Source organism: Macrotis lagotis, chromosome 2 (genome assembly GCF_037893015.1).
Source record: "Macrotis lagotis isolate mMagLag1 chromosome 2, bilby.v1.9.chrom.fasta, whole genome shotgun sequence".
Lineage (NCBI taxonomy): Eukaryota > Metazoa > Chordata > Mammalia > Peramelemorphia > Peramelidae > Macrotis > Macrotis lagotis.
Window position 1 is genome coordinate 119,557,483 of NC_133659.1, and position 27,394 is coordinate 119,584,876.

The 27,394-nt window shown below is 34.8% G+C and overlaps 1 protein-coding gene across 1 annotated transcript in view; it reads right to left on the minus strand.

The window, feature by feature from the left end:
- Positions 1-22,088, minus strand: part of USH2A (usherin) — a 1,130,853-nt gene extending 1,108,765 nt beyond the window's left edge. The window contains exons 1-2 of the mRNA XM_074222669.1: positions 21,604-22,088; positions 14,263-14,428 (exon numbers count right to left, since the gene is read on the minus strand). Coding sequence (XP_074078770.1) covers positions 14,263-14,428; positions 21,604-22,088 — 651 coding nt within the window. The remainder of the gene's footprint in view (positions 1-14,262; positions 14,429-21,603) is intronic.
- Positions 22,089-27,394: the final 5,306 nt, after the last annotated feature.

The window sequence follows — 27,394 nt, forward strand, 5'->3', positions numbered from 1 at the left end:
TCCTTTTATTTTACTGAAACTTCTTAAAAGTCACCAATAATACCTAATTATCAACTTACAGTGACCTATTTTTCATCCTCATCCTCCTTGACCTCTCTTGCTTTTCAATATTGTTAACTACTCTCTATTTAATGTTTTGTCTCCCCTCACATTCACATACAATTTTTGATTCTCTTCCCATTACACTAATTTCCCATCTTCTTGTCTTCTACTCCTCCACTGCAAGTGAGCACCCCCAAGAGGTACCTCTTGTTTCTCTTTCTCTATATAAATTGTTTTCTTTCAAAATAATATTTACTCCCAGGAAGAATTTTACTTATGGTGAGAAAACTGAACTTTTGCTAAAAGGCACTAAAATTGATTTAGGGTAAATATAATGGAGAGTACCATTTGTATCCAGTGAAAGAACTGTGGAGTCTTAAAAAAAACCAAAGATTATTACCTTCAATTTAAAAAAAAAATGTTGTCTTATATACTACATAATTTTGCTACCTCTGATATTTTATTTCTTCCTCAAGGATATGGGTTTTTTTGGTCAACACATTCAATTGTGATCAATGCATATCAAGAAAACAATGTAAAGATTATCAGATTACCTTCTAGAGAGGAGAGGAAAGGTAGGGGAGGAATTGTAAAATTCAAACCCCCCCCAAAAAATGATTGGTTAGAAACTACTATTGTATATAATTGGAAAACAACAACAAAAAAAACATTTATATAATTAAAAAAATAAAAAAATACTAACATTGATAGGCAGTTAGTTAGATTCTGTCATGGACAGGGCACCAGACTCAGAGTTTGGAATACCCAAATCCAGATCCTCCCCCTTGTTAGCTAAGGACCCTGGGCAAGTCCTTTAATCTCTTGTCTTCCTCAGTCTTCTCATCTATAAAATAACAGTGTTCGATTCAATGACCTTTCAAAATCTAAATCTATGATCCTATGGAAATTTAAAAATAATGTCTTAAAAGGAATACACAGTTTTATAGTTTATTGCATTCAAATTTATATATGTTTGCTCCTTCAGGAAAATAACTGAACTTAATATTTATCAAGAATAATTAGTCAAAATATGAAGAAATCAGATGGTGCAATTTCCATAATAGCACTGCTAGTGAGTTCATCCCTACCTTTTCTAAAGAGAGACCCTTAATACTAGTCATACCTGTTTTGTTTTAGAGGGGAAAAACTCAGAGGAACCATAATACTCTTTTTTTTTTCAGGCCAGAATCTCTCCCTAGAATAAATCTCTCTCCTTGGGTTTGGAGCCCTTAGTCTGTAGTGGGGGTAAATGTATTAGAGTTGTACAAATGAAGTCCTATAAAAGTCATGACTAACTAGAGATAGTAAGAACCAGTACTAGGAAGGAAATCAAGAAAATCTGTTCCTCATTGGTAAAAGCCTTCTCAGAATGATCTGGTATTGTCCCAGGTCACTGGAATCTGTTTTTTTTTCTCCAAGACTCAGGATTCCAGTGTCTCTCACACAATAATGACAGTATTCCATAATTCTCTTTCCACTCAACTAGTTTGTATTTATTACAAATACTAATATTTTATATAATGAATTACAAAATTGATGTGAGGACATATTGAGTTCTTTTTCCCCCCAGTCAAAATTCATGCTTTTTACAGCAGTTGACAAAATTGTCAGTCATCATAGATTGCTATTGTCAAGATCTGTTCATTCCAGGTCTATAACATCTCTTATAGCTGTTTCTTCTTCATTCCTGCTTCTTCTCTCTCCAAACCACATACCTAAACTATTGTTGGTCTCAGTATCAGAGCATCATCAGTCAACTAGCATTAAGCATTTACTGTACACCAAGCAGAAACTTAAGCATTTCTTAATGAGACTTCCTACCTCTGCCCTCCCTTACCTAACTACCATCCATTTTTCTGACATTAAAACCTTTCTCTTTCTTGGTCTTGGCAGTCCTCTATGCAAATATCTTCCATTTCTCCCTATACTTACAGAGAAAAATTAAAATTCATTTGAATGGAATTAAAAGGTTTTATGTAAATTGGAACTATTTTACTTTCCAGATCATAGTATATAACCTTCCTGAATGCATTCAACTCATGAGTCAGTTTATACAACCTTTGGTCTCCATATAGTATGATTGCACTGCTGTGTTTTGGTACATATTCTCCCCTGTACTTACAAGGCTCTCCATCTCCTTTTTTACTTATCTTATAAATTCCAATCTAAATTCTACTTCCTCCATGATGCCTTCATAGAAGAGACTATATGGCTTGCCCAAAATTACACAAGTTAGATGTAGCAGAATAGGATTCCAACCCAGGGCCTTTGAATCTGAACTTTCCATTGTATCACATTGCTTAATGACATCTAGCCTCAGGGCCCCAAAATATTTTGTTTTGCAACTCTCTAATACTAATTATTATAAAGTTCTGCACTATAATAGTCTAGCTTGGTTATTATTCTCCTATCAGACTTTAACTTCCTTCATGAGATAAGAGACTACTATTAAACTCTACAACTCTGTAATAGCATACTGTTTTGAACACCCCTATATGATGGGGGTGCTGTCAGTATTGGTGTAGACATACACAAAAAAAGTAGTGCAAGAAAGAAAAAAATAGGGTTAACAAAGAAATTAAATTGCTTAGGAAATATCAAGTTTGATGTGTTGCTGGAATATCCAGATACAAATATTTATTAAGCAACTAAAACCTGCTTTCTTTTCTTTCTTTTTCTTTTTTATTCCTTTTTATTGCTTTTTTTAAGCTCCGGAAAGATAACAGAGTTCAAGTAGAAGTTTATAAAACCTTGGAGAGAATGATATTTAAACATTTAGGTCAAGGGAGAAGACTCCCTAAGGTCTTATTTCTTAAACTTCATCTTGTAAGATGATTTTGAGTCAGGAGGATGAGAGTTCAAATTCAGGCTCAGACTCTTGACACTTACTAGTTTTATGAGCTTTGACAAGTCATTTAACCCTGATTGCACCACATCCAGAGCCATCTCCAGTCATCCTGATCCATAACTGGCCACTGGACTCAGATGACTCTGGAGGAGAAAGTAAGACTGGTGACTTAGCACAGCATCTTCCTCACTCATATCCAGTTCACATACTTGTCATGGCATCACCTCCCTGACATTGTGGTTTTCTTTAACAAATGAAGGACAAAACATTATAGTGTACAAAGAATTTGTCTTCTGTCTCATATAATTGCTATTCTAGCACTCTGTACTAAGCACACCTCCCATGAACACAATTTGTATTATTTGGAATTATTCATTTAAATTTATGAATAAGTACGTGATTATTAGAGAAGCTATATAATTCATAAAGAGTAAGATGAATTAGAAACCAAAACATATACCACCAACAAAAGAGAGGTTAATTTCAGATCTGTTGCTTAAAGAGTTATTTCCTATTTTAACCTATTTCCTAGTTACTAGTTATTTCATTTGAAATATGATATATCAAGAGCTTACCTGGAAAATTTCAGGACAGGGTTTTTTGATTAAGATAGCGATTTGAAAAGTCAAAGGGTTCCATCTACCACATAACCTTAGAGAACAGGTGAAAAGGATCTCCAAAAGAGCCTTGATAAAAAATACACACAAGAATCAGAAATAATCTCCTTCATCTACTCTTTTGCACCAAAAAAAAAAAAATAGGAAGTGGACAGTGGAGGAGGCTGATAGAAAGTACAATTAGACAAATCAGTGAGAACTCAGACAAACTAGATAATAGTCAGTGGGGGCTAGAAAAGAGTTGCACTAGGGAAGAAAACCTACACTCCAATAAACAGAGCTGAAGCCAAGTAGTTCATTCTTTGAGACAGTCTCAAAGTCAGTAATCAGAAACTTTAACCCAGATTCTGACAATGGTCTATTAGAAGAGAAGCAGGGATAGAACCAGTCCCAAAAGATTAAGGTAAAAGTAGATAGAAACCGTTAGGGAACTAACCAGAGCCCTGGGAGCCATATCAAGAGATAGGGCCAACTTATCTTCTGGGTGTCAGTGTCAGGAGAGCTAAGTAGATGCCCAAAATCAGTGTGATCAAGATCTTATCATGGCCATAAGAAGGTTCAGAACCAAGCCCCTATTGGTAATATTTAAGGCCAGGACCTGAAATGGGTCACCAGATACATGAGGCAGAAGCCAGTGACTGAGGTAGATCAAGTAGACTATTATCTGCTACCCAACTGTATCACCAGAAGCAGCAGCATCCAGGCTACACAGGGGAGAGGAATAAAAAATGTCCACCAAAACCATTTGAGATGACTGGAGAGAACTTACCTAAACATAAAAGCCCAAACCAAGATCCAAAGCCAGATATATGACTAAATAGAAAACTAAATACAACATAGAAATTCTATGAATTAAGAGAAATTCACAAAGCAAACTCAGAAGAAGAGAATAACTCTACAGCTAGAAGCAGAATCTGAGAAAGGAAAAAAAATTGAATACCAAGTCTTAAAAAGTAGCTGAAAAAATGAATCAAGAGATTTAAAAACTTTTAATGAAATGAACATTTGAAAGGTTAAAAACTGAAGAGTAATCACCTAAGACCAAAAGTCAGAAATTCTAATATAAGTAGTTGATTTCCTGAAAAAACAATACAATGGAGTCATCAAAGTTCAAAGACTATAGGAAATAAAAAGAAATTAGTGCAAAAGCAAGTTGAAGAAATATGAAATAGCTAACATTAGAAGCAATTAACCTGGAAAATATGGCGGGAAAAGTTGAAACATCCATGAATAAACAAAAAACCCTAGACACTATATTTCAATAAATTATTAAACTATTAGAGCAAGAGGGTACAATGAAAACAAAAGGAATCTTTTAGTCACTCCTGGAAGAAACCTTCGTTGAAAATACCCAGCAATGTTGTAACCTATATCAAGAGCTTTCAAATCAAAGGGAAAAAATAAAACTTTAGGAAGTAAGAAAAAAGTTCACATTCCATGGAAGCACAATTGTAATCATATAAGAGGTGTAATCATATAAGAGAAAACATCTTGGAATAGAATATTTTAATGGGTAAAATATACATATTTACCAAAAAAGAAAAATAAACCAATCAATAAAATTCTAAGGGGAATGAAAGTTTTTTAATTTAATATATTTTAAGCATTCTTGATGAGACTACCATAGCAATGCAAACTCAAAAAGCAAGAGAAATCTAGAAATCTATATACATTTGAACAATCCCAAAGAATTAAACAATGATAAAGTGCCTTTGTTATAATGGGGGAGAAGTGAGATGATCCCTTCTAAATTCTAATGTTTTCAAGGATTGAAAAAAAAGGGGGCTAAATTAAACAACCAGGCTGGGTTTTGTTCTGTTCTATTATTTTTAAAGTAAGAAAGAAAGGGGAAAGGAAAAAGCAATACACATGGGAAGAAACTTTACTTGGAAAAATCTTTGCAGCAAATTTTTTTCTGAAGAAAGGTCTCATATTTCAAATATTGGCCCTGCTTCCAGCTCAGCTCCAGTAAAAGCCATGATTTATCCAGGGAATCAAGCCTTATGACCATGCAACCTGGAAAGTGCTTCTACAAGTACTAAAACATTCATGTCCTCAGTAGCCACAGCTACTGAAGATGAGAAAATAAAATTCTCACCCTTAAGTCCTTAGCATCACCAAAAGTTTCAACCTCACAAATGGATATGGCTTTATCTGTAGAAATTAAATTAAAAAGCAGGCATCATCCTTTACCTTACTGCTATGATCTCAGGAACATAAGATCTTAATAGCTGAATTTAGCAGCTGAAATCTACTGCCCCCATTAGAATTGGAGTTCCCAAGAGCAGGGTCTGTCTTGTTTTGTTTTTCATCTATTTATATTCCAATTATTAACATAATAAATGCTCCTAAAGTGCTTAAATATTTATTTAAATAAAGCATGGTCCTCTGGCATAGATATTATCTATGTTATATCAAGTAGGGAAATACTGGAGTTTTTATTATAGAGGAACACGACATACTAAATATCAGAGTAGTGGGATATGATGGAAAATACCCTGGATCAAGTTCAAGTTGTTTTTCTTTGGGCAAATAACAACCTGTCTAGACTTCTGTTTCTTCATTTGTATATTATTAAATTAGATAATCATTAATATCCCTTAAAAACCTAAGATCTTATGGTTAAGTAACATCTTTATAATGAGGAGTGAGACTATATCCCACCCTTTGCAGTGGTGGTGGTAGGGCAAAATGGGTTATAGATATAGAATCTAACAAGAACTGTCAGAAAGATTCAATGGGTTCATGAGTTGCTTTATTTTTTTCTTTAACTTTATTACAAAGAATGGTCGGCTAGATAAGGAAATTGTGTTATGTTTTGGAAATGAACACAGTGTAAAAGACATAGGCTATCAATAAGAATGGGACAGCCAGGTGGAACAGTGAATATGGTGCCACGTTGGGAGGATTTGAATTCAAATAGAGTCTCAGACACTGATTAGCTAGGTGAATCTGTTTACCCCAGGTAATTATCTATAAAATGAACTGAGAAGCAAATGATAAACCACTCCAGGATCTTTGCCAAGAAAACTAAATGAGATCATGGAGAGATGGACACAACTGAAATGACTCAAACAGCAGCAAATTCAGAGGAATATGCTAAAAATTTTGAGATCCTATTTCATTCAGATATAACATTTTCTTTCACAAATTCACTTTTTTTAAAAAGAGAATCTTTTTGCTCAAATGAATTATGGTAGTTGACAATATATATGAATTTTTTGAACATGGAACTTATGATAATTACCTCCTGCAGCATGGAAAGATTACAATCTTTTAAACAGTTCTCTCAATGATAAATCTCATCTTTTAAAATAAAATTTATTTGAATGAAAAAAGTCCTGTATCAAGTATGAAAGAAACTGATATATAAAAGATTAGTGCTTGCCTTCAAGAAGCTTATATTTGGGGTAGGAGGAAAATTGGAGGAGATGTATCCATATTGGAGAAGGATGGCCAGGGAAGTGTCTTAAGGTTAAGTCTCCTGGATAGTGAATGAAACCAAAAATTATTAAACACCTACTCTTTGCCAGGCAATGAGAATACAAGTATAAAGAAAGAAACAAACACTTACAAGCAACTTATATTCTAATGGAGGGAGAAAAAATTTACAAAATTAATAAAAATAAATATGTGCTAAATAGTTAAATGCAAAGTTGTTTGGAAGGGAAGATATTAGAAATGAAGGGGGATCTTTCTTGTCCTCTCTTCCTCTTGACTTCCTTTGAGACTTTGCTCAAATTCCATCACAGAAGGCCTCTCCTTATCTCTCCTCTTCTTTTTCCATCCCCAAATCCTTCCCATTGAGATTACCTTCCATCTTCTATACTACATTCTCTCTATATATCTTCTAAGTAAATGGGATTTTGCATATTTTCCCCCATATTGTCTTCCTTGTGGGCAGGAATCATGTATTTACCTTTTTTTTTTTTGTATCCTCAACTGTTGGTATGGCTCCTGGATCATATTCAATCCTTAATAAAGGTTTCAAGGGTGACTATCTTGGCACTTCATTTGATTTTGAATAAGCCTAGATGATCATCCAAACTTGGGCCACTTCATATCACTTGACTTACAGAGAGCTGAATTGCCAGAATAGGTAGATCTCCACATATACAGAATTTTTTGTTCAACTAGAGGCAATGACTTTAGATTCATTTTCTGAGCTCCCTTAAGAATCTCAGAATTTGTACTGAATGAAGAAGTTTTCATAAGACCATATGAACCATTTTATTTCCCAGCAATCAATAGGAACCTGGAACTACTTATATGAAGTATACACATGGCCTATGCTCCAGAGATTAATTTAGAGTCAAGGTTTATCTATTCTAACAAATGCAAGTAGGATTACATTTTCTTTTTTCACTGGAACTATCAATAGTTTTCCTCTTTCATATTAAATGCATAAATCAAAAGAACATATTTTGTAAACAAACAGTTGGTGAATACAAAACTCCTATTCTTCATCTATTGATTCCTAAAACTGTATTTGCCCATGTGTTTTTGACTTTGATTTTATCAAATTTGAGCAAATATTCTTTTCCAAACAGGGAAACATTAGCACCTTTTGTCACTGTCATGTTTTCCATCTATCAAGGATCTATCAAAATTGCAAAGAGTATGTTAGCATTCCCCTGTTACAAAGTCATTGGTTGGCACCACCGTTGCAGTATTTCATCAGGTTCAAATTATAGTAATTGTTTTATTGCATTTCAGAACAGTTGCTAGAAGGCTAGCTTGGCTGATGATTCCTTAATGATGTTTGTCCTATATAATGTGTGCAATTGCTTAAGGGGAGGAAAATATTTTAATAGAGAAATCTTGGCCTATACTACATTAAAAATGCCATGTAACTAAACATCAATCACCTTAGCAGTTGTTTTTACCCCTAACCCCATTGCCAATTACCTAGATCAAGTCCCTTTCTCTATTTCAAACCATTTTTTCCCTAAAGAATGCCGCAAGAATCTGTTCTATAGTGATTACAGAATGTACTGATTCATTTTGAAGGTTAAGCTTTAAAAAAAGTCAGTTACCATTATTAGTTTTCCCCATTTGATCATAAAAAAGTCTGAATTGATTTTTACCAGTTTTAGTACAAAAAATTGGCATAACAAATTTCAGCTTGATATAATTTGAAATAGCCAATATATTAAACCCCAAAGTGAAATTTAAATTGGCAATCATGTCAGCTTCAAGTCCCTAAATGAATATTAATTTAAAAACTAATCATGTTCCAACAGGTTGAACCTTCAAAATGCTAGTTCTGGGATAGAAACTGTTAGATCCTTCTTTGTTACAATATTAGACATCACTATCTTTTGTTAGCAAAGCAAACATATATATTTTATTTCTAGTCTTTCTTAGGTATCTCCAACATCCTAAATTAATCCAATACTTCAATGTTAATGATTTTCCTATAAAATAAGGAGTATTTTTTCCATTTCATTAAAAGGAAATAGAGGCCCCCCCAAAACAACAAATATCATAAGGTTTAAGTTCAAAAGGCAGATCTACTAATCCACAGTCTGTTTACCTTTAAAAGTGCCTTTTAAAAGTCAGCCAGTTTTGTGGTCAATCCAGCTACCCTAACAGAAAATGCTGAGCATCAGGATTTTTCTTAGATCTACTTATCTAAAAAACTCTATAAATTCAAACTTTACTCTGTCAGAATTAGCAATAACTTCATCTCCCTCCTAGGTTTCTATATCCCACTGAGTGACCTAGATGGAAGCAGCTTCTGTTTCCAACTAATAAGTTAACAGTTATGGTTTAACAGGGATATGATGCACCTTAGAAATACTCAGTTCCATCCTCATTATTTTAGAAAAGGAGCCCAGAAAGATTAAAGGACTTTCTAAAATCATCTAGTTAGTTAATAGCTGCATTGGAACCTAAACTTTGGTTCCCAATCCAATGCCAATTCAAATATACCATGCTTACTCAGAATTGGTAATATCATAGAATAAAAAACCAAAGGTATTGAATATATTTTTTAAAAATATGGCCAGGCAATGATGGTGCTGAACCCTTGTAATTCCCACTATTTGGGAGAAGCTAAAGCTGGTAGATCACTTGTGCTAAGGACTTCTGAGCTGCAGTAGGGCAACTGAGTAGGGAAATGAGGTTTCGACACTAAGTTGGATACCAATACGCTGAACCTTCTGGAGTGGAAATCCTCAAAGTTTCCTAAGGAGAGGCAAACGAGCCCAGGTTAGAGGGGGGAAATGAGGAGACACCTTCCTTGATAAGTGGCTGCTGCATTCCCAGTTTGGTGGAAAGAGACTCAGTCTTTAAAAAGTAAATAAATAAAAATATATTTACTAGCAGGATTATTTACAAAAAAGAAACAAAACAAAACTATTTTTTTCTGAATTTTGGACTTTTACCAAATTCAGGAAGGGGTTCCTCCCATTAATCTGAATTCATAATATTTTCTTGTATATCAGAATAACATTATTTTTAGCCTTATTTTCTCTCCCTCTTACCATCCCACAGCCATTTAAAAGTAAAAGAGAAAGAAAGAAAAACTTTGAAAAAATTGTTTTTAGTAAGACTAGTATAGTGTCTTATCTGAAATTGGAGAATTAGATTTTCATGGGATTTGGAAAAGAATATTAAAGTTATACAGTTCTGCCCCTTTACTTACATGCTACAGAGATTAGATAAATTACCTAGGGCCATACAACCAGTAAATGCAATAATAGCCTAAACTAAAAAGGGTCCTAATTTCTATTCCAGCATATTTTGTTGCACTGATTCACATAATTTTTAAAGAAACACGGAAGATCTGCTATCTAAATGTTGTCAATTAAAAGTTGTAACTATTAAAAATTTAGTTGTATTTTAAATGTGCTAGGGAGGCCCCCCGGGTTAAAGGAATTCAGTGTTTCCTTTTGCAAATCAAGCTACTATTCCCAATTTGTCTTTAATGCAAATCAAGACATTCAAAGGTGGAATTTGCTGCCAAAAATTATATGTACATGTAAAATGTTCTGCAAATTCTCATAGATTGAATGAATCTAAAGGTTTTCTAGTTTGTATGACTGCTTGATTCTGTACTTCTAATATTGGATTAAAAAAACTAGAGAAAAAAATAAAAGGAGATCACAAATTGGAAAGGACAAGTTTTCTCTTGATAATCAAACAGTTATGATGTAAAGCGGTCTCATTAAATCATAAGTACTTTAACCTTTTCTTGAAAGAAGTGGAAGATTTAAAGATTTATAAAGAAATTTTGCCTAAACTAGGAAATGACTCATATTTGACATGTATTGAAATGATAATGCTGATTTCAATAGGCACTCTAAGAGCATTTTGCTCCCAGGAGAGTAATTCAGTCTTGGTTACCTCTTTGCATTTAGATTTTGAACTTTCTTTCTAAAGCTTTTAATGTACCACTGTCAGCCAAAACATAGCCAAGTTACCCAGACATGATCAGGCAAAATAAAACAAGTCCAAAGTTTGCTGCAGTTGTTGTTTTTAATTGCTAGCACTAAATAGGCAATAACTCCATCTTCTTCTATCTGATGTCTTCTATTTAGTCCAGGTCTCACTCAGACAGTTGTTAGATTTTAGCAATTTTCATATTTCAATTTCATATTACAACCTAATTCCATTGCTCTGGACATTTGCAAAGAAGAGATGGTAACTGGAAACAGTGTAACCATTACCTAGTGAATCCAATTACCTGTAATGATTGATTTGCTTTTATTTTAATGCCATAAAATAGGGCATCAGCCATGGGTTCTGTTTCCTGTGATCCCTACAAGTGGAGGAAAACTCTGCTTTCTATGTGTAATCATTAATTCAATCATCAACACTTATTAAGTACCCTACTGCATGCAAAGCATTATGCTTGTTACTGAGGACCATATAAAGTTTAGATTAGACATGATCACTGAACTTGTGGATCTTATAACAAATGAAGGGAAAATGACAAACAAAGGTAACACTAAATAAATGGTGATTTATAACAGACAGGTGCAATGTTTTGATCTCAGAAAGGAAAGGACAAGGCAGGGGTACAGAAAGCTTTAGGACAGCAGCAGGGATCATCTGGTCATCAGGTCATATGAGGCCCACAAAATTATTTGGTCTGTGCTGCCATGGCAACCACAAATGGGACTCAAAATTCAATAAATCTAGGAACTTTTTAGTGGTGAACTAATTAAAGGTTTGACTAAATATAGCTGATTAATTTTCAAGTTGATTATTTTGTTTGACTCACAAATGATATTATAAATATCCAAATGATCCTTGAGCAGAAAAAAGGTTCCCCAATCCTGCTCTAAGAAAAAGAAAATATTCATTTTGAACTTTAAAGGACAGTTAGAAATTCAGCAGTTAAAAAAAAATAGAAATGAGACATTCTAGATATAGAGAGAATGGAAGTTAGGGGCAAGGAGTAGCCTAAACTTCCTGCAGCATAGTGTATAGGGAGGGGCAAAAAAAAAAAAAAAAAACTTCAGGCTATAAAGATGATAACTGCCGCATGTTTGATCCAAAGTGATCATTTGTGTGGTGTTCAAATAATAGGCCACCTTAATCACAGTCGAAGGAATTCAACTTGATTCAAGAAAAGTCATTGAAGGATTTTTAAGCAGGGGGATATGGCAAGAAGTGATGAAAAAACATTATGCACTCTGTACAAAAGCTAAAAGTTATAAAAGTAAAAACAAGTCTAAAGGAACTCGTGGTCATGTGTCATGTCACATCACACAACCAAATCTATTTGTAGGTAGATATTTTGATAGTAGCATAAAATAATCATGATAGTGTTGTTATTTATATATCCATATGTAAATATATGTACATACTTAATACAAATATGTAATCACAGTGTTATAGTAGGATGCAATCTTGGATCTTATAAGATCCATCCTTCCTCATTTTACAGATGAGAAAACTAGTACCCAGAGATGTGATTTGTCCAGTATCACACAGGAAATGAATATGGTATTGTTTACACCAAATTTAAGCCAATGTTTATTGCATCTGATCAATCAATAAGCATTTATTATGCACATACTGTGTATTGAGCATTATGCTAAATGTCAGAAATACAAATACAAACAGAAAGACAACTGGCCTAGAAGGCTGAGGCAGAGTGAATCGTGAGGCCATGAAAATAAGGATAAATGAAGAGCACATTTTAAGGAAACATAATAAGCCTGGCTTTGAATATGTTGAGTTTGAGGTGCTGGTGTCTAAAATGTCCAATAAAGTCAGTTGTATGGGGGGGTCTAGAGGCAGAAGAACCCCAGAATGACAAAGAAATTTTAGGACTCATTTATATGAATTTCTAGTTGAAGAGGTGAGGGTAACAACCTTGTCAGGAGAGAGAATAGATAAAGAACATGTGACCTACCTTTGACATCTAACATTAAGTAGATCAAGTGTGTGTAAGAGGGGTCATAAGTCAGACACATAGAATGCTATTCCACTGAGAGATGACTTTATAAAGTAATATCCTTCCAAGACCCTCAAATATCCTTATACTGTATTATATTGAAAACCTAATAATAATTTTTAAAAATATAAAATAAGTATCTCACTGAATTAACAGATCTCATTGTTTAAAAGACAAAAATAAAAGTCCAATTTCAAAAGAGGTAATAGAATACAACTACATTCCTCACTAAGGACTCATCCATGTAGACCACTCATTCTTGGCCATTTAAACAGAAAGGATACTAGGAGCTGCATTATATAGGTATGGCCTCTTGGTCATGATAGAAAAGAGCTGTCTCTGTCAGTATAGGGCCATTTAGCAATATATGTGGTTCAGTGGATAAAGCACTGGCCTTGGAGTCAGGAGGAAGGGAATTCAAATCTTGCCTCAGATAAATTGACCCTTACTAGCTGTGTGACCTTGGGCAAGTCACTTAACCCTGACTGCTCCGCATCCAGGGCTATCTCCAGTCATCCTGATTCATATCTGGTCACAGAACCCAGATGGCTCTGGAGGAGAAACTGAGACTGATGACTTAGCAATGTACCCCGGCACTCAAATTCAATTCATGTGCTTGTCGTCGCATCTCCCCTGATGTCATGGTCTTCTTTGAAAATTAAGGACAAACATTATTATTATTTAGCAATACCCTAAAGGAGCAAAAAAGCAAAAATTTCATTTTTAGTCTCTGGCCTATAAATACAAAGTTTCTTACATGACTTCTTCAGCTAGCCCAATTTTTAGCAGGTTCCAAGGCCAAAACAAAATGCAATGGACAGTTAGAGTAATAAGGCAGTATACCATCTGAGTTCATTAGTTCTAAGGTCAGCATTTTAATTCAAAAGTCAAATTTTATTCACAATATCAGCATATTTTCTGAGAAAAGATAACTGGTAAAAAATTAAAAATCAAGTACAGAGCTTGAAAACATCTATAAATGATAAGATCAGTACCCAAAGAATTATTTACACTTCATTTTTGAGTAGAATTCAAATATGCCCAGAGGAAAATAATGAAATGTCCTCCAAACAGATAATAACTCATCCCTAACACTTTTACTTTATATTCTCTGAATATTTTTATATCTAACTTTCAAGCAAGAAAAGTTGGTATCAAAGATTCATCAATAATTTAAATATTTCCTGGCTCCCTCTCCTCAACGTTACCACTTAAATTCAACAAAAAACATCTGAAAAGAAAAGGCATCCTGTTAAGGGAGTTGTGAGCAGATGCCATTTAAAAGGAAGAGAAAAAAGCTCTTTGTGTTTAACCAAATGTTAAATACTTTTTATTTTACTCACCTGCACACTAAGATGAATCCATTTCTTCATGAGAATTCTCCCTAGTGTCATTACTTTTACTGGAGGCTGCAAACCATTTACTGTGCGATAATAAAACATGGTCTCTTTCTCAGAGATTGTAAGTTTGAACACAATCTGCCCATCCACGGCCTTTTCGATAACACACCTTAGAAAGCAACCAGAAAATAAGGAAAAGGTCAGCACCCAGCCAGATGCACAAAAACACTGTGCAAGTTAAACCAAACCCCTCAAATACCACTCAGAAAAGTGCACAGTGACAAAGAACTGAGAAAGAAAATGTGCAATGAAATTATTTTTGTTCCAGTAACAACAAAAATCCTTGGGAAAAAAATGAGAGAATATTTAATTTATATCATGTTCTTTAGACTTTCACCATCCTTCACTGGAGATTCGTGACAGGAAATAAAGTGGCTGAAATCATTCTACAAAACTAACATTTAGGTTATTGGCTCATTAGTTCCATTGCTATTTCTTTTATAGGAAGCTGCACAACACACACCATCCCAGCTGAGTATTAAGTCACTAGTGCACATATTTCTTTTCCTTTCTTTTCATATAAAGAGAATTTAGTGCCCAGGGAAGGCTCTAAACTGTTAACCCTTAAAGTCTGAATCACTCTATTTAACTTCCACAATGAAATGGACAGTTGCAATTGATGCTTGCCCCATCATCAACTGGTGTTAACCCAAAGTTAGCTGTGAAAAGCCATTAGATGGTTTTCTGTGCATTTCTAAACTTAAGGCAATGTTGTTTGAAGACAATATCTAATCTCCCGATGAGAGCACCTTTAAATACTCCTAAGTCATTTTGCCATAACAGAAGTGTTTTCAGATATACTCTAGGATTCTGGTCTATATCCACAACAGCTATCAAGAGATAAAGGCCCTTTCTGACCTTATCACATAGCCAGGCTCTTCAGATCCTCTTCACTGCAGACACCTAAACATTTGTGACTGTCCAGTTAAAATCTCCTGGGTCAGAAGAAGGAAAATTGAACTCTAAATTAAGACATTTATCCCCTCTTCCTCTGGGTTAAAAAGTAGCAGAACTCTATTTTTCTAGAAAAGTTTGAGAATTTTTATTAGGATGTCAGTGAATCTCTATTTTGGTAATTAATGGCCAGGTGTTTAATAACAGACGTCAGGAACAATGTTATATGCCAAAGAACCACTGTTGCTCAAACATGCAATACTATCTTCCTGGATCTTTTATGGAAGATTATAAATAAAATACTACATTGAACAAAATCCATAGACTTGTAGGACAAACAACAGTGAGATTTTGGCAAGCAATGAAGAGGTATCACAGGTAAGTGTTGCCAGGCAGAAGTTTCTTAGTCAAAGTGATTTGGGAACATTTTTCAAAGGACATGCTCTCTTCAAAAAGGTCTCCTTTGCATATCCTAGTCTACTTACATGATGGTGAGAAATGGTTTCCAAAAGAAGTCTACAGAGGTTTTGCTCTAGATACAAAATACCAAGATCTGAGATCTAATATATGCTAATGTACACTAGTAAGAAGAGATTATCAATATGTTACTGTCACTAAGTTGTGATCACATCACAAAAATTTGTCACAAAGTGAGGAAGACATAGTTCAAAGCAAAGATTCCAAGATGGAGCTAGCTCACTACTAACAAATAGCTATATTAATTTTGTGATTTATATTTGTCTGGCACAAAGTAAGATAATTTATAAGTGCTTGTTGACTTGTGAAAAGATGCAGAGGCATGGCTAAACCAATGACAAAGAAATTATCCAAATTATCCAAACATGATTTCCATTTGACTTTGAATTGTTTTATTCATTGCATAATGAAAATTCACTTAAAATAAACTGGTAGAGGAAATAATATGGTAGCTGTGCCCCATGAAGGCTCTACCCTAAGAATTTCAACAACAGAGAAGGCTCCTGTGAGTGATTTTTGGACTGGAAAGGTCACAACAACAATTGTTGTACTAGGAAATTGATAGTACAAATAAGGAGATAGTAAGAAAGCACCCAGTTGCCCTTGACGAATTCAAATCATCTGACCCAGATAGACTACATCTACAAGCAATGAAATATTTTGTGGGTTTGTATACTGAACAACTATCAGTGATAGTTCAAAGATTATAGAAAATAAGATAAGCACAGTTCCTGACTAGGAGTCAGAGTAACTAGTTTCAAATTCTACTCCAGATGTTTGTTAACTTCACTTGTGAATTCAAGCAAGTCACTTTAAAACTCCTTGTGTTTCCATATCTGTAAAATGAAGGAACTGGACTAAAAAGGTTTCAAGGTCCCTTTAAGCACAAATTCTGTCTTAAGCCTATAACCTAAATAAATGCTGTCTTGATTCTTAAAAAACAAAAGATAAGGGAATCTAAAAATTATGAACCAGTGAACTAGATTTAAATTCCAAGAGAAATAAAAATCTAGAACATTCCTAAAGGACTAGTTAATGATTCCAGACAACTACATGATCATTGGACTCAATTTATCATTTTTGTTGGCCCTTGTTTTTTTAAGAGAATCACTGACACCACAAATGATGTCTGGATTTACTAGTAAAATGGATTTAAGTGAAGTAGATTTGCACAAAATCATCAACCTCATTTTCTCTTCCAGAGTCACTGAAGTCCAGTGGAAAGACATAAGTCAAGATGAGTGTCAATGACCCGGGGTAAAGTGGATGAACTTGACATCTTCAATGGCTGACCAAGCTCTAAGTGCTCCAGGGCCCAGCTTCAGCCACCTTCACAGTCATTGGAACAAATTGTTCTGAACTGCCCATTTCCTCATAGGAAATCTAAACATGCTTTAAGTACACATCCACCTAACTCACTGATGTGCTTGAGGGCTATTGATTACCCTTAATTTGGTCTAAAACCTCTCTCAAGACAGCTGTACTGGGATGTGGCCACTATACATGCTACAGCTTTTTAGAACTTCTGACTAAGTTGGGGGGTGGACCAAATTTGTAGAATGAGACGCAAATTTTAGAGCACAGTCAATATGAGAATTCATTTTGATTGACTATACATGCTTCTTATAAGGTTTTAGTTTTTTTCCTTTCCTGCCCTTACCATTAGATTCATGAAATAGCTACATATATGATATATACATAAATGTAAAATGCATGTATACAAATATACATATACATATTAAGAGCACAGAAACAATGAATTATTGTTAATTGAAGTGAATTTTTCTGCTTGATTTCTAAAAATTTTTATTATTTTATTATTTTATTTATATTTGTTAAATTTATTTATTATTCATTAAATTATTAAAATTGTTTTATTTTTATTTTTTAAAGATTATGCTGCTCTACTTATTTATTATTTATTTAAATTATGTTTATTCATTATTAATCTATTTATTATGTATATCGATTCTTTGTTAAATCATTAATATATGTTAAATATATTTTATTTATTAAAATATTATTATTTATTATTATATTTATTTTATTATTTTTATTTATTAAAGACTTGTCCTAAGTCACACAGCTAAGCAATTAAGTGTCTGAGGTCGAATTAGAACTCAGGTCCTCTTGACTCCAGAGTGGGCACTCCATACACTGCACCACCTAGCTGCCCCCAGTAAAATTTTTTAAAAAATTAAAAATAAAGGATTCTGAGAAACTAGACAAGGAGGCATTTGTCAGAAAGAACCAGTGTGGTTCAATCAAGAAGAAGTCAAAAGAAACTAACCTTATTTTTTTCTTTGACAAGGTTGCTAATCTGATAAATAAGGGAAATGTTGTAGATATAGTTTTCCTGGAGTTTGGTCAGGGCTGTGATAAAGCTTTTCATGCATATCTTGTGGACAAAATGGGGTGATATTGTCTAGATAAGAGTACAAATGGATTTGAAAGGAATTGAATAGATTCAAAAAGATAATCACTGATGATTCTGTCAACTTAAAAAGAGATCTTGAGAGATCTGGCACCAACAAAAATACCTCATATTGAGTCTCTCAACTGATTGATCCTAAGAGGTTGTTATTAAATAAACACATTCACATTTACCAAACCTCTAGACCAATGAGTAGAGCTCTGCCACCTCCAAAAGAAATCAAGGAATGGAGTGCAACAACTCTTTCTTTCACAGAGAACTTAATGTACCTTTATGCAATATTCTACAAGCTGAGGTGGAGTACATATATTATATCCTGAGGCGAATAGGTTTACCAATGTGTAGTTTTTGATGTTGAAAAGTATTAGTGAAGAAGCCAACAGTACTCTATGCATAGTTTAAACCTTTCAGACATTATTACCATCACCATTTTGACTTTCTATCTAGCATTTATTTTCTAAATCATCATCTCATTTGAGCTTCATAATACTAACCACTATCTAGCATTTTAAAGGTTAAAGGGTGCCTTATATCTATTACCTTATTTGAGCTTCACAGTTATTATTCCAATTTTATAGATTAAAAAAAAACTGAGACTCAAAGGTTAAGTGACTTGCCCACTGAGACACAGATGAGATTCAAGCCTATGTCCTCAAGACTGAGTTTAGTGTGTGATTTACTTTATAGCAATGCCTTATGATTTATGTGGAATAGAGAAGCTATCCATTTTAACTGGTGAAGAAACTGTGTCACGGATACATTATGACTTATCTAAACACACATATTTTGATAGTGACAAAAGTTGGAATTAGATCTAGGGCTTCCTAAGCCTATTGCTCTTTCCATAGTAGTATGTAAACTAGAATTAGGAATTACTAAGAAGTTATTTGTTTTCCCCATCATGTCATACTGCTCAACTCTTCCTTGATCATACTTCACATTGGGAAAGCTGAGCAACAGCTTTCAAGAAAAAGCATTTTCATTTTAATTTGAGGCCTTCATCTCATTTCATTTTTTTCCAACAGCTGAGAAAATTAAACATTAGTTTAGAAGGGACTCTGATGGCAAATTAGAGGCAGCTGAGATGTGAACCAAGCCATTATAGGTAAATTGACAAAACATCAATAGAGCAGTCCTTCTAATGTCAGAGATTAAGGAGAAAAGTTGAGGAAATGCTGTTCAATAAAAAGGGAAGCATAATTTGAGTTATATAGAGTTTACTAAATGAAAGTGAGCTTCTATTGTTGCTGGGGGAGAGAGGACAAGATTATGGAAAAGAAAGAGAGGAGGCTTTTTAACATTACATTTTAAAATCTATGTATATGAGATATATATACATATATGTAGGATACACAGATAGATACATATTAAAATTCATTTATAAAATATCAGGTTTTAAATTTCAGTATATAATGTTATCAGGAAAGTTTTATGAATTGAGAAATTCAAAGTAAAGAATTCTACATAAATGCCAAATTGCACACTTCGTTTCCTAGTTAGTTTTTACCTCTCTAGTTATTTGCCATTTCTAAGTCAGATCTGGATGGGAAAAAAATTTCCAAAATTCATTTTCAACCTCTTACCTCCTTGTATAGTATATACCTAAGCAATCCAAGAAACATTTCCCTCATCCATTTTCTTGAATTTAAATCCACAAGTGAGGATTGAGGTTTGACCATTACTCAAGAATGTATTTACCACATGCAGCCTTATTTCCCAAAGCTTACTGAAAATGCTTTTCTTAATATGTTATTGATTGTCTTCCTTGCTATTTTGTTTGCTTGTAAACATACTAGCTTGGTAGATAATAAATGTGAGAGGAAGGAAGGTAGCAAAATATTTAGGAACTGGATTTATTCTGTTCCTGGATAAACAATAATTGGATAATCCACATTTTGTTTATTTTACTTATCTAGAGCAAACACCCCGAAATTTCCTCCCCATCCCCATAGGTATCATGGTTTTGAGAATGGAAATGACCTTGATGCATGAAACACTCAAAACCAAAGACCCCATGATCCCTCCTTAGTGAATTCTGCTCTATCTTGTCTGTGTGAAATTATGCCAATGGCAGGTGAAGTTGGCATAAGGGTGTCATTGTGATTAGAAAAAGGAACATTTTATCCTAGCTCTGTCTGTCAAGGGACATTCTTCCAGATTCTTCAGACTTTAATTGTTTAGGCTAAGTTGCGATTTACAGAGATTTTAAAGATTTTTTTTTTTAAGGAAATGGTGGTAAAAGTAGATTGGAAACTATTTTCACTACAAGTTTAAAAAAAGAATTAAAAATTACCCACTTTCATCTTAGTATTTAAAACTGATCATCTGGTACATTTTTAGCCTCATTTACTTGCAAACAACAACATTGACATTGTCAAATCTTTATCCAAATAATTCAAATATGATGAAAAATACATTAGGGAAACAAATTTGCTGATGATTCGATTAAGAAGGCTTGTGACCAGGGCGGCTAGGTGGCGCAGTGGATGGAGCACAGGCCCTGGAATCAGGAATACCTGAGTTCAAATCCAATCTCAGACATTTAATAATTACCTAGCTGTGTGGCCTTGGGCAAGCCACTTAACCCCATTGCCTTGTAAAAAAAAAAAAACCAACTAAAAAAAAAAAGAAGGCTTGTGACATCCATGATAAAAAAACGAGAGTTCAAGTCTTTCAAAATGGTCATAAGAAAGCTGTAGGGCCCCTTCCCAGCTTCACATCTGAAAGCATTGTTGCTGGGCAGACAGTAAAAAAAGCCTTTGAGAATAGTTCACAATTACATCTATTTTCTTAACTAATTGAAGAAACAGACACCAGACAGGGAAGAGGACAAAAGCTATGTTTTACACAGGGGACAAAAGTTATTAGGTTTGACTTGCTTATACAAACCCAGATCAAGGTATTTGAGGCTGCCAATTATTTTTTTCTATGTGATAACTTTGCAACATGTTTCATCAGTGTCTAAGAGTAGATGCTCTGGAGTAGGCCTTTCAGTAATAAGAAAAGGAACTAAGTTGAAATAGGAGGATAGCCATGAATGCAAACTTTGAATTCATTTCATTGTCATTACAGCCCTAATTATTTTTTCTTAAGGTTCATTCTTCATACAAAACTTAGCATTTTATGTTATAAGGAACTAAATTTTGATTTTCAAGGGATCTTACAGACTCTATATTTCAAACTCATCATTTTACAGGTGAAAAAAACTGAGGCCCAAGTGGGCTAAATCACAGTTATTAAGCATCATAGGTATTTAAATGCAGGTCCTCTACTGCCAGAGCCTTCTTAACAACTTATTTTGTATTTTTTAATTTTGTAATTTACATCAGAACTTGCTCCTTTATACTAGAAATGTCTCTTTTCTGTCAAAAATTTGAAAGTTTTGCCCTTCTTTTTTTCTAGCTTGCAATTCACAATCATCATGCCTACTCCTGATTTTTCAGAGCACCAGGAAAGCAAATACCCACATCACTACTTACATTACACCTTCCTGCTCAGGTTTCAGCCACACAGTTAAAGCAAATGATCCCGCCAGTCTTGGAGAGTGAGACGAAAAAAAGCAGTCTTTGAGATTACCAAAAATAAAACTTGTAGAATTGCTAGGGGAACCAGGGCGCAAATTATTTTTGTCTGTGGTAATACAGCTCCTGAGGCCTGCTGAGAAAAGTGTGATGTAGTGGGGAGCAGAAGATCTGTATGGGCACTCTTGAATACAAAACCTCTGGGTACAGTACTGAATACTGTCAGCAGCTGTGGAGCTGTGACAGAAAACACTCCGGCCTGGAAGTCCGCATGTTGCTTGGGTTGGCACAGTTGAAGAATTCTTTAAAGCTCCAATATTTTGAAGTCTTGGGAAAAGCCCCTGTGAGCTAGCTAGTGGTATGAAAGAAAAATAAGCTAGGATAAATAGCCAAATGTCATGAAACAAGAACCCACAGTTCCATGAATGAACTAGGTAATTCATGTTTAAGAAAAAGTGTTCTGATAAAGTGTTCCTAAATAAATAATGCCACTAGCTTGCAAACTCTTGGAAGCAGGGTATTTTAAATGATGATGAGATGCTCCATTTTTGGAAAACACAGGACATGTTCTCACATTGAAGAGATGCCAAGATCTTGACCAACGATGAAGACATAGGTAGCAAAATGCTTGCTGTGTACCAAAAGAAAAAGAAATCTGAAATGAGTTTCTTTATTTCTAAAACTTGAGTTTCCCAAGTATATTTAGCACTTATTAAGTATCTACTATGTCAGAAGCACTGCTTCTATAAGGGTATTAGCAGAAAACAAAAGTCCCTTGGCTAAATTACTTTTTTTATTAACTTGTTTAAATGATCAAATATGTATTTGTGCTTAAGCATTTTTGTAAATAAACTCAAACCAGGAAATTAATATATGATTTTTAAAAATCTATATAATAGAATTTCAATATTTTTCTTTGTATATTGGAATGTCTTCAATTGTGATGATTATTTAAAACAAATTCTCAAACCCACAAATACCTTGGCACCATTTGGCATAATACCAAATCCCAGGTAATGCTCATGGCAGTTTTTAGATGTCCCCAGGACACTAGCACCCAATACACCACAACCACTTAAGAAAAGAAGAATCCTTATCTATCATCACATGCCACAAAAATATCTAACACTTGAAGTTTGAAAAGCACTTTGCCCCTTACCCCCTTATCTCCCAGACTGTGTTGCTCCATTTAGCCCTTAGTAAAGCTGATTAGAAACCCATCACCATCTGTCCCATGCTTTAATATCCAGCAAGGGGATGCATGCTAGGGTTAGCTCACACTCCGACTTATTGGTGGGCTAAAAGCGGGCCTCTATTTCTGAAGAAGTAATGATACTGAGAAGGAAACAAAGTTACCGTTATTTATTGCATTTCAACAGGAGTGGTACTGTCCCCTCAGTTTGACAACTGGCTCTCCAGGAGGATGGCTGTCTGCCGTTGCCCAGCAACCCTGTAGCAACCCCCAGTTACTCTTAGCAAATAGGCCGGAGCAGCAGCAGGAATGCTGGAAGGGATAGACTTACTTGGGCTCCCAGGTAAGGTGCCCTGCCCAGTAAACACTTTGCTAACTGAAGCTCGAGAGCTCAGTCTGCTCTCTAGCCTGGCTTGCATCTGTTGCTCCCAACAGTGGGAGGGACCTGGATGGGTCCTTGCATACATAATTTTAAAGTAGCAGTGCACCTCTTCCTGAAATTCCAACCCCTCCTAAACCTTCCCCCTCCCAAGAGATTAAATCCATTTAATTCTCTAATGAAAAGGACTTCCTATTGTTCTTCAGTAACACAATCCATTTCCAAATGTAACTGGACTCAGATGAGTAATTTCAAGCCATCTCTTGAAGACTGTGAATTGCTACGTTGGTAGAGGAACTTTCCTCATTACAAGCTCCTTATACCAGAGAAATCACAAATCTGTTTCAAAAGGAAAAAAAATTTCATGTATACACTCACATATATAAATATATGTGCATACATACATTTCTATATGTTTGTATAGTTATGTATATGTGTATGCATGTGTATATGCATATGTCTAGTTGTTAGTGTATGTGTCATTTCTAATGATTCGAGATCTTTGGTCTTTATCATGTTGATATACATACGACCTAGTCCTTAATTAGAATTTCCACTATCCTGTACCTCTTTATTCTCCACCTCTATCTCTTCTCACCAACATTCTCTTTTCTAGATGTGTGCCTCTTCTGAGGTCTGAAGAGCATCTGGTAGCCTTCTCCAGGGGATAGATTTGGGGGCTCAGAGAGTTCAATTTAAGGATCAAAGCAGTAGTATCACACCCCTGTTACCTAATGTTAAAGTGGTTAAAGGTGAGGGTGAGCTCACCTGCAAGGATTTTCTAGAATTCTGCAGTCAATTTAATGTGCCTTTTGTTCATATTAAACTCCTCTTTGGGATAACATATCATGAATAGACCCACAGTCTGAAGCAGCAGGAACTTATAGCCTTCTAGGTTGTTGGGGTTTTTTTTCTACTTTTCTGAAAAATGGATAGCCTGGTTATGAAACAGGTGGCAGTTTGCTACTGGTGTGTCTGTCTCTTCTGTAATTATCTTACTTTGGCAGAAGCTCTCTAGGGCACATCAGGCTATTAAAACAACCAATGATAAACCATGAATGGTCTCTCTCATAATCATTCTTTGTCTTCCATAAAGGAACTTGAAAGAGTTCCTACATATGACACAGACTCTAACTTTTCCAATTGGAATACGTTACTTTCTTGCTTTTCTGCAAAATTCTTTTCCTTTGCTTATAAATTACTACATTCTTACAGGGTAAATTTATAACTAGAAATGAAATTATTTTTCAAAACTGCTTAAAAAGAATCAAAGATTTAGAGCTAGAAGAAACATTAAAGAAAATTAAGTCTAACCACCTCATTCTCCAAATGAGGAAACCGAGGCCAGAAAAAGTTACACAAGCAAATATTTGCAATACTTGAACCAGGATTTCCTTTCAAATTTTGCCTCTAAAATTTAATATCTTGGATAAATCATGTAGCTTTCTTGTACTTTAGTTTCCTCATTCATAAAATGAAGAACCTGTATAGCTCTAAATTTATACCTGTACAATTCATTATCAAAGGATGCTTCATAGGTCTTTATTACAGTTTGGAGTATATGACTTACCCACTATCACATGTCAAGTTAATTAACCTCTCTTTGTCCCCATGTCTTCATCTATAAAGGGAAAGAGTTGGAAGAAACAACTACAAGTTATCTTCCAGTTCAATGATCAATTATTCTATAAATCTTGGACTTAGAATCACTAGAGGTGGAAAAATTAAAATGCAATATATGTATATATATATATATATATATACATATATATATAACAAAAAATTGACTATTTACCAAGTCAAAAGTGCCTTTCAGAAGCATCTAACCTCTCCCAAAAGTCTTTGTGAACTAGTCTGAGAACCTAGGAAAAATGATTATAGCTGAGAACTTACCAAGTTTACAAGTTACAACTAGTTATAGTATATGTGGTATTGCAGGCACATTCCCACTAGAGCTGAACACCATCATTTCAGGTTCCTTTGAATCCCAAACACATTTTACATTTTTTATATTTTAGTACAACTCAGGAGTTGGATCATTCAGATAGACCACATCTGGCAGTGTTCTATTTTTACCCTCAAATTTTGAACTAATTAAGAGAACACCAAGAACCAGTAAGCACAAAATCTCACTGAAAACTGTATGTTTGTCCCATCCTAGTTCTACATCCACCCCACTTTTTGAATATCAAAATTCACTGTAGGAGTAAACAAACTCCCCCAGGATCAAGATCCAGACTCACCCCCCCAAAAAAATACTTTCAAACCACTCCTACTACTCACTCTTTCAATAGCCACATGATCATATTCATTATTCTTCTTTTTTCTCAAACTAATATTCATTTTTGTTTTTTATAATCATTAATAGCATATGCATACAAGGACATTGATTGTTTCTGACTACTTTTTTGCTTGTTTTTGCAAGGCAATGGGGTTAAATGACTTGCCCAAGGTCATACAGCTAGTTAATTATTAAGTGTTTGAGGTCAGATTTGAACTCGGGTCCCCCTGACTCCAGGACCAGTACTCTATCCACTGTGCCACATAAATGCCCCTTCTGACTAGCTCTTAATGGATTTGGAAGGAAGGCAGAGGATATAGAATTAACAGCTTACATTGCTAAATATAAGTCCTACAGAGGACTATACTTGTGATTTTATTGCTATAAGAAATTCTTTTGGGGCAACTAGGTGATGTAGTGGATAGAGCACTGGCCCTGAAATCAGGAGGACCTGAGTTCAAATCTGACCTCAGACACACAAAAAAATTACTGAGCTGTGTGACTGTAGGCAAGTCACTAACCCCACTGTCTTGCAAAAAAAAGAAAAAGAAAAAAGAAATTCTTTCTACAAATGCAGATCTGTACCCCATCTCAGAGAGCAGAGACACTGAATGATTAAGTAAAGTGCTCCAGAATAGTCACTCCTATCTTGGATCCTCTTCTCCTCTCTCCCTATACTATTTCACTTAGTGATCTCATGGGCTCTCATTGAATCAATTATCATCATTGCTCTCAAATCGATTTATCTAACCCTAACCTCTCTCTTGATCTCTAGAATCATATCTCCATCTGTCTATTGGAGCTCTCAAACTGAATGACCCTTAGACATCTTAATATTCAACTTATCCAAAATTATACTCATTATCCCCCCCAAATCACCTCCCTCTCTTTTTTCCCTGTTATTGTTGAAGGTACCAACATCCTTCAAGTCTCCTAAACTCTCTATCTAGGCATCTTTCTTAACTCTTCCTTCTCTTCTATCCTCTGTTACCAAGACCAGTTGATTTAACTCCGTAATAGCTTTCATATTTACCACCCCTTTTTGACTCTAACACACCCTGATGCAGATACACATCACCTCATTTTACATGGTAAGACCATGAAATTACTGGTTGTTCTCCCTACCACCAATCAGCAACAAGATAGCACAGTAGATTAAATTCTAGACTGGTTTCAAGATGACCTCAAATACTGAGTTGGGAGGGGGGAATCACTTAATTTTTGACTTCTCCAGTTTCCTCATCTGTAAAATGGGAAGAATAATAACAGTACCTACCTCCCAAGTTTGTTGTGAAGATCAAATGGGATAATTTGTAAAGCTCTTTGCAAACCTTAGAGCATAATGTAAATGCTAATTGTAAGACTTACCCCATTCAGTTACCCTCCACTCAGTTATCAAATGGGGCAGGTAGGAGATACAGTGACTAGAGCTCCAGGCTGAAGTCAGGAATACCGGAATTCAAATCCAGTCTCAGATATGTATTAACTGTGTGACCCCTGGGCAAGTGATTTAATCTCTATGTGCCTCAGTTTGCACATCTGCAAAATGAGGATGATGATGATACTACCCACTCCCTAGGGCTGTTTTGAATATCAAAAGAACTAAAGGTAAAGTCTAGCACAGAAAAACCATTATATAAATGTTAGTTATTATTATCTATCTTCCCAAAGTCCAGGTCTCAACATATGACCCTTACTCAATCAACATCAGTGACTCCCTCTCACTTCCAGGATCAAATATAAATCTTCTCATTTAGCATTTAAAGCATTTCATGACTTGTCCCACCATGTTTCCTGTCTTTTTATTCCTTATACCACTCCCCACCCTCTCCTGCCTTTGATATAGTGACATTGACCTCCTTGTTCACAAGATTCTAGGCATTTTCTTCGGCTGTCC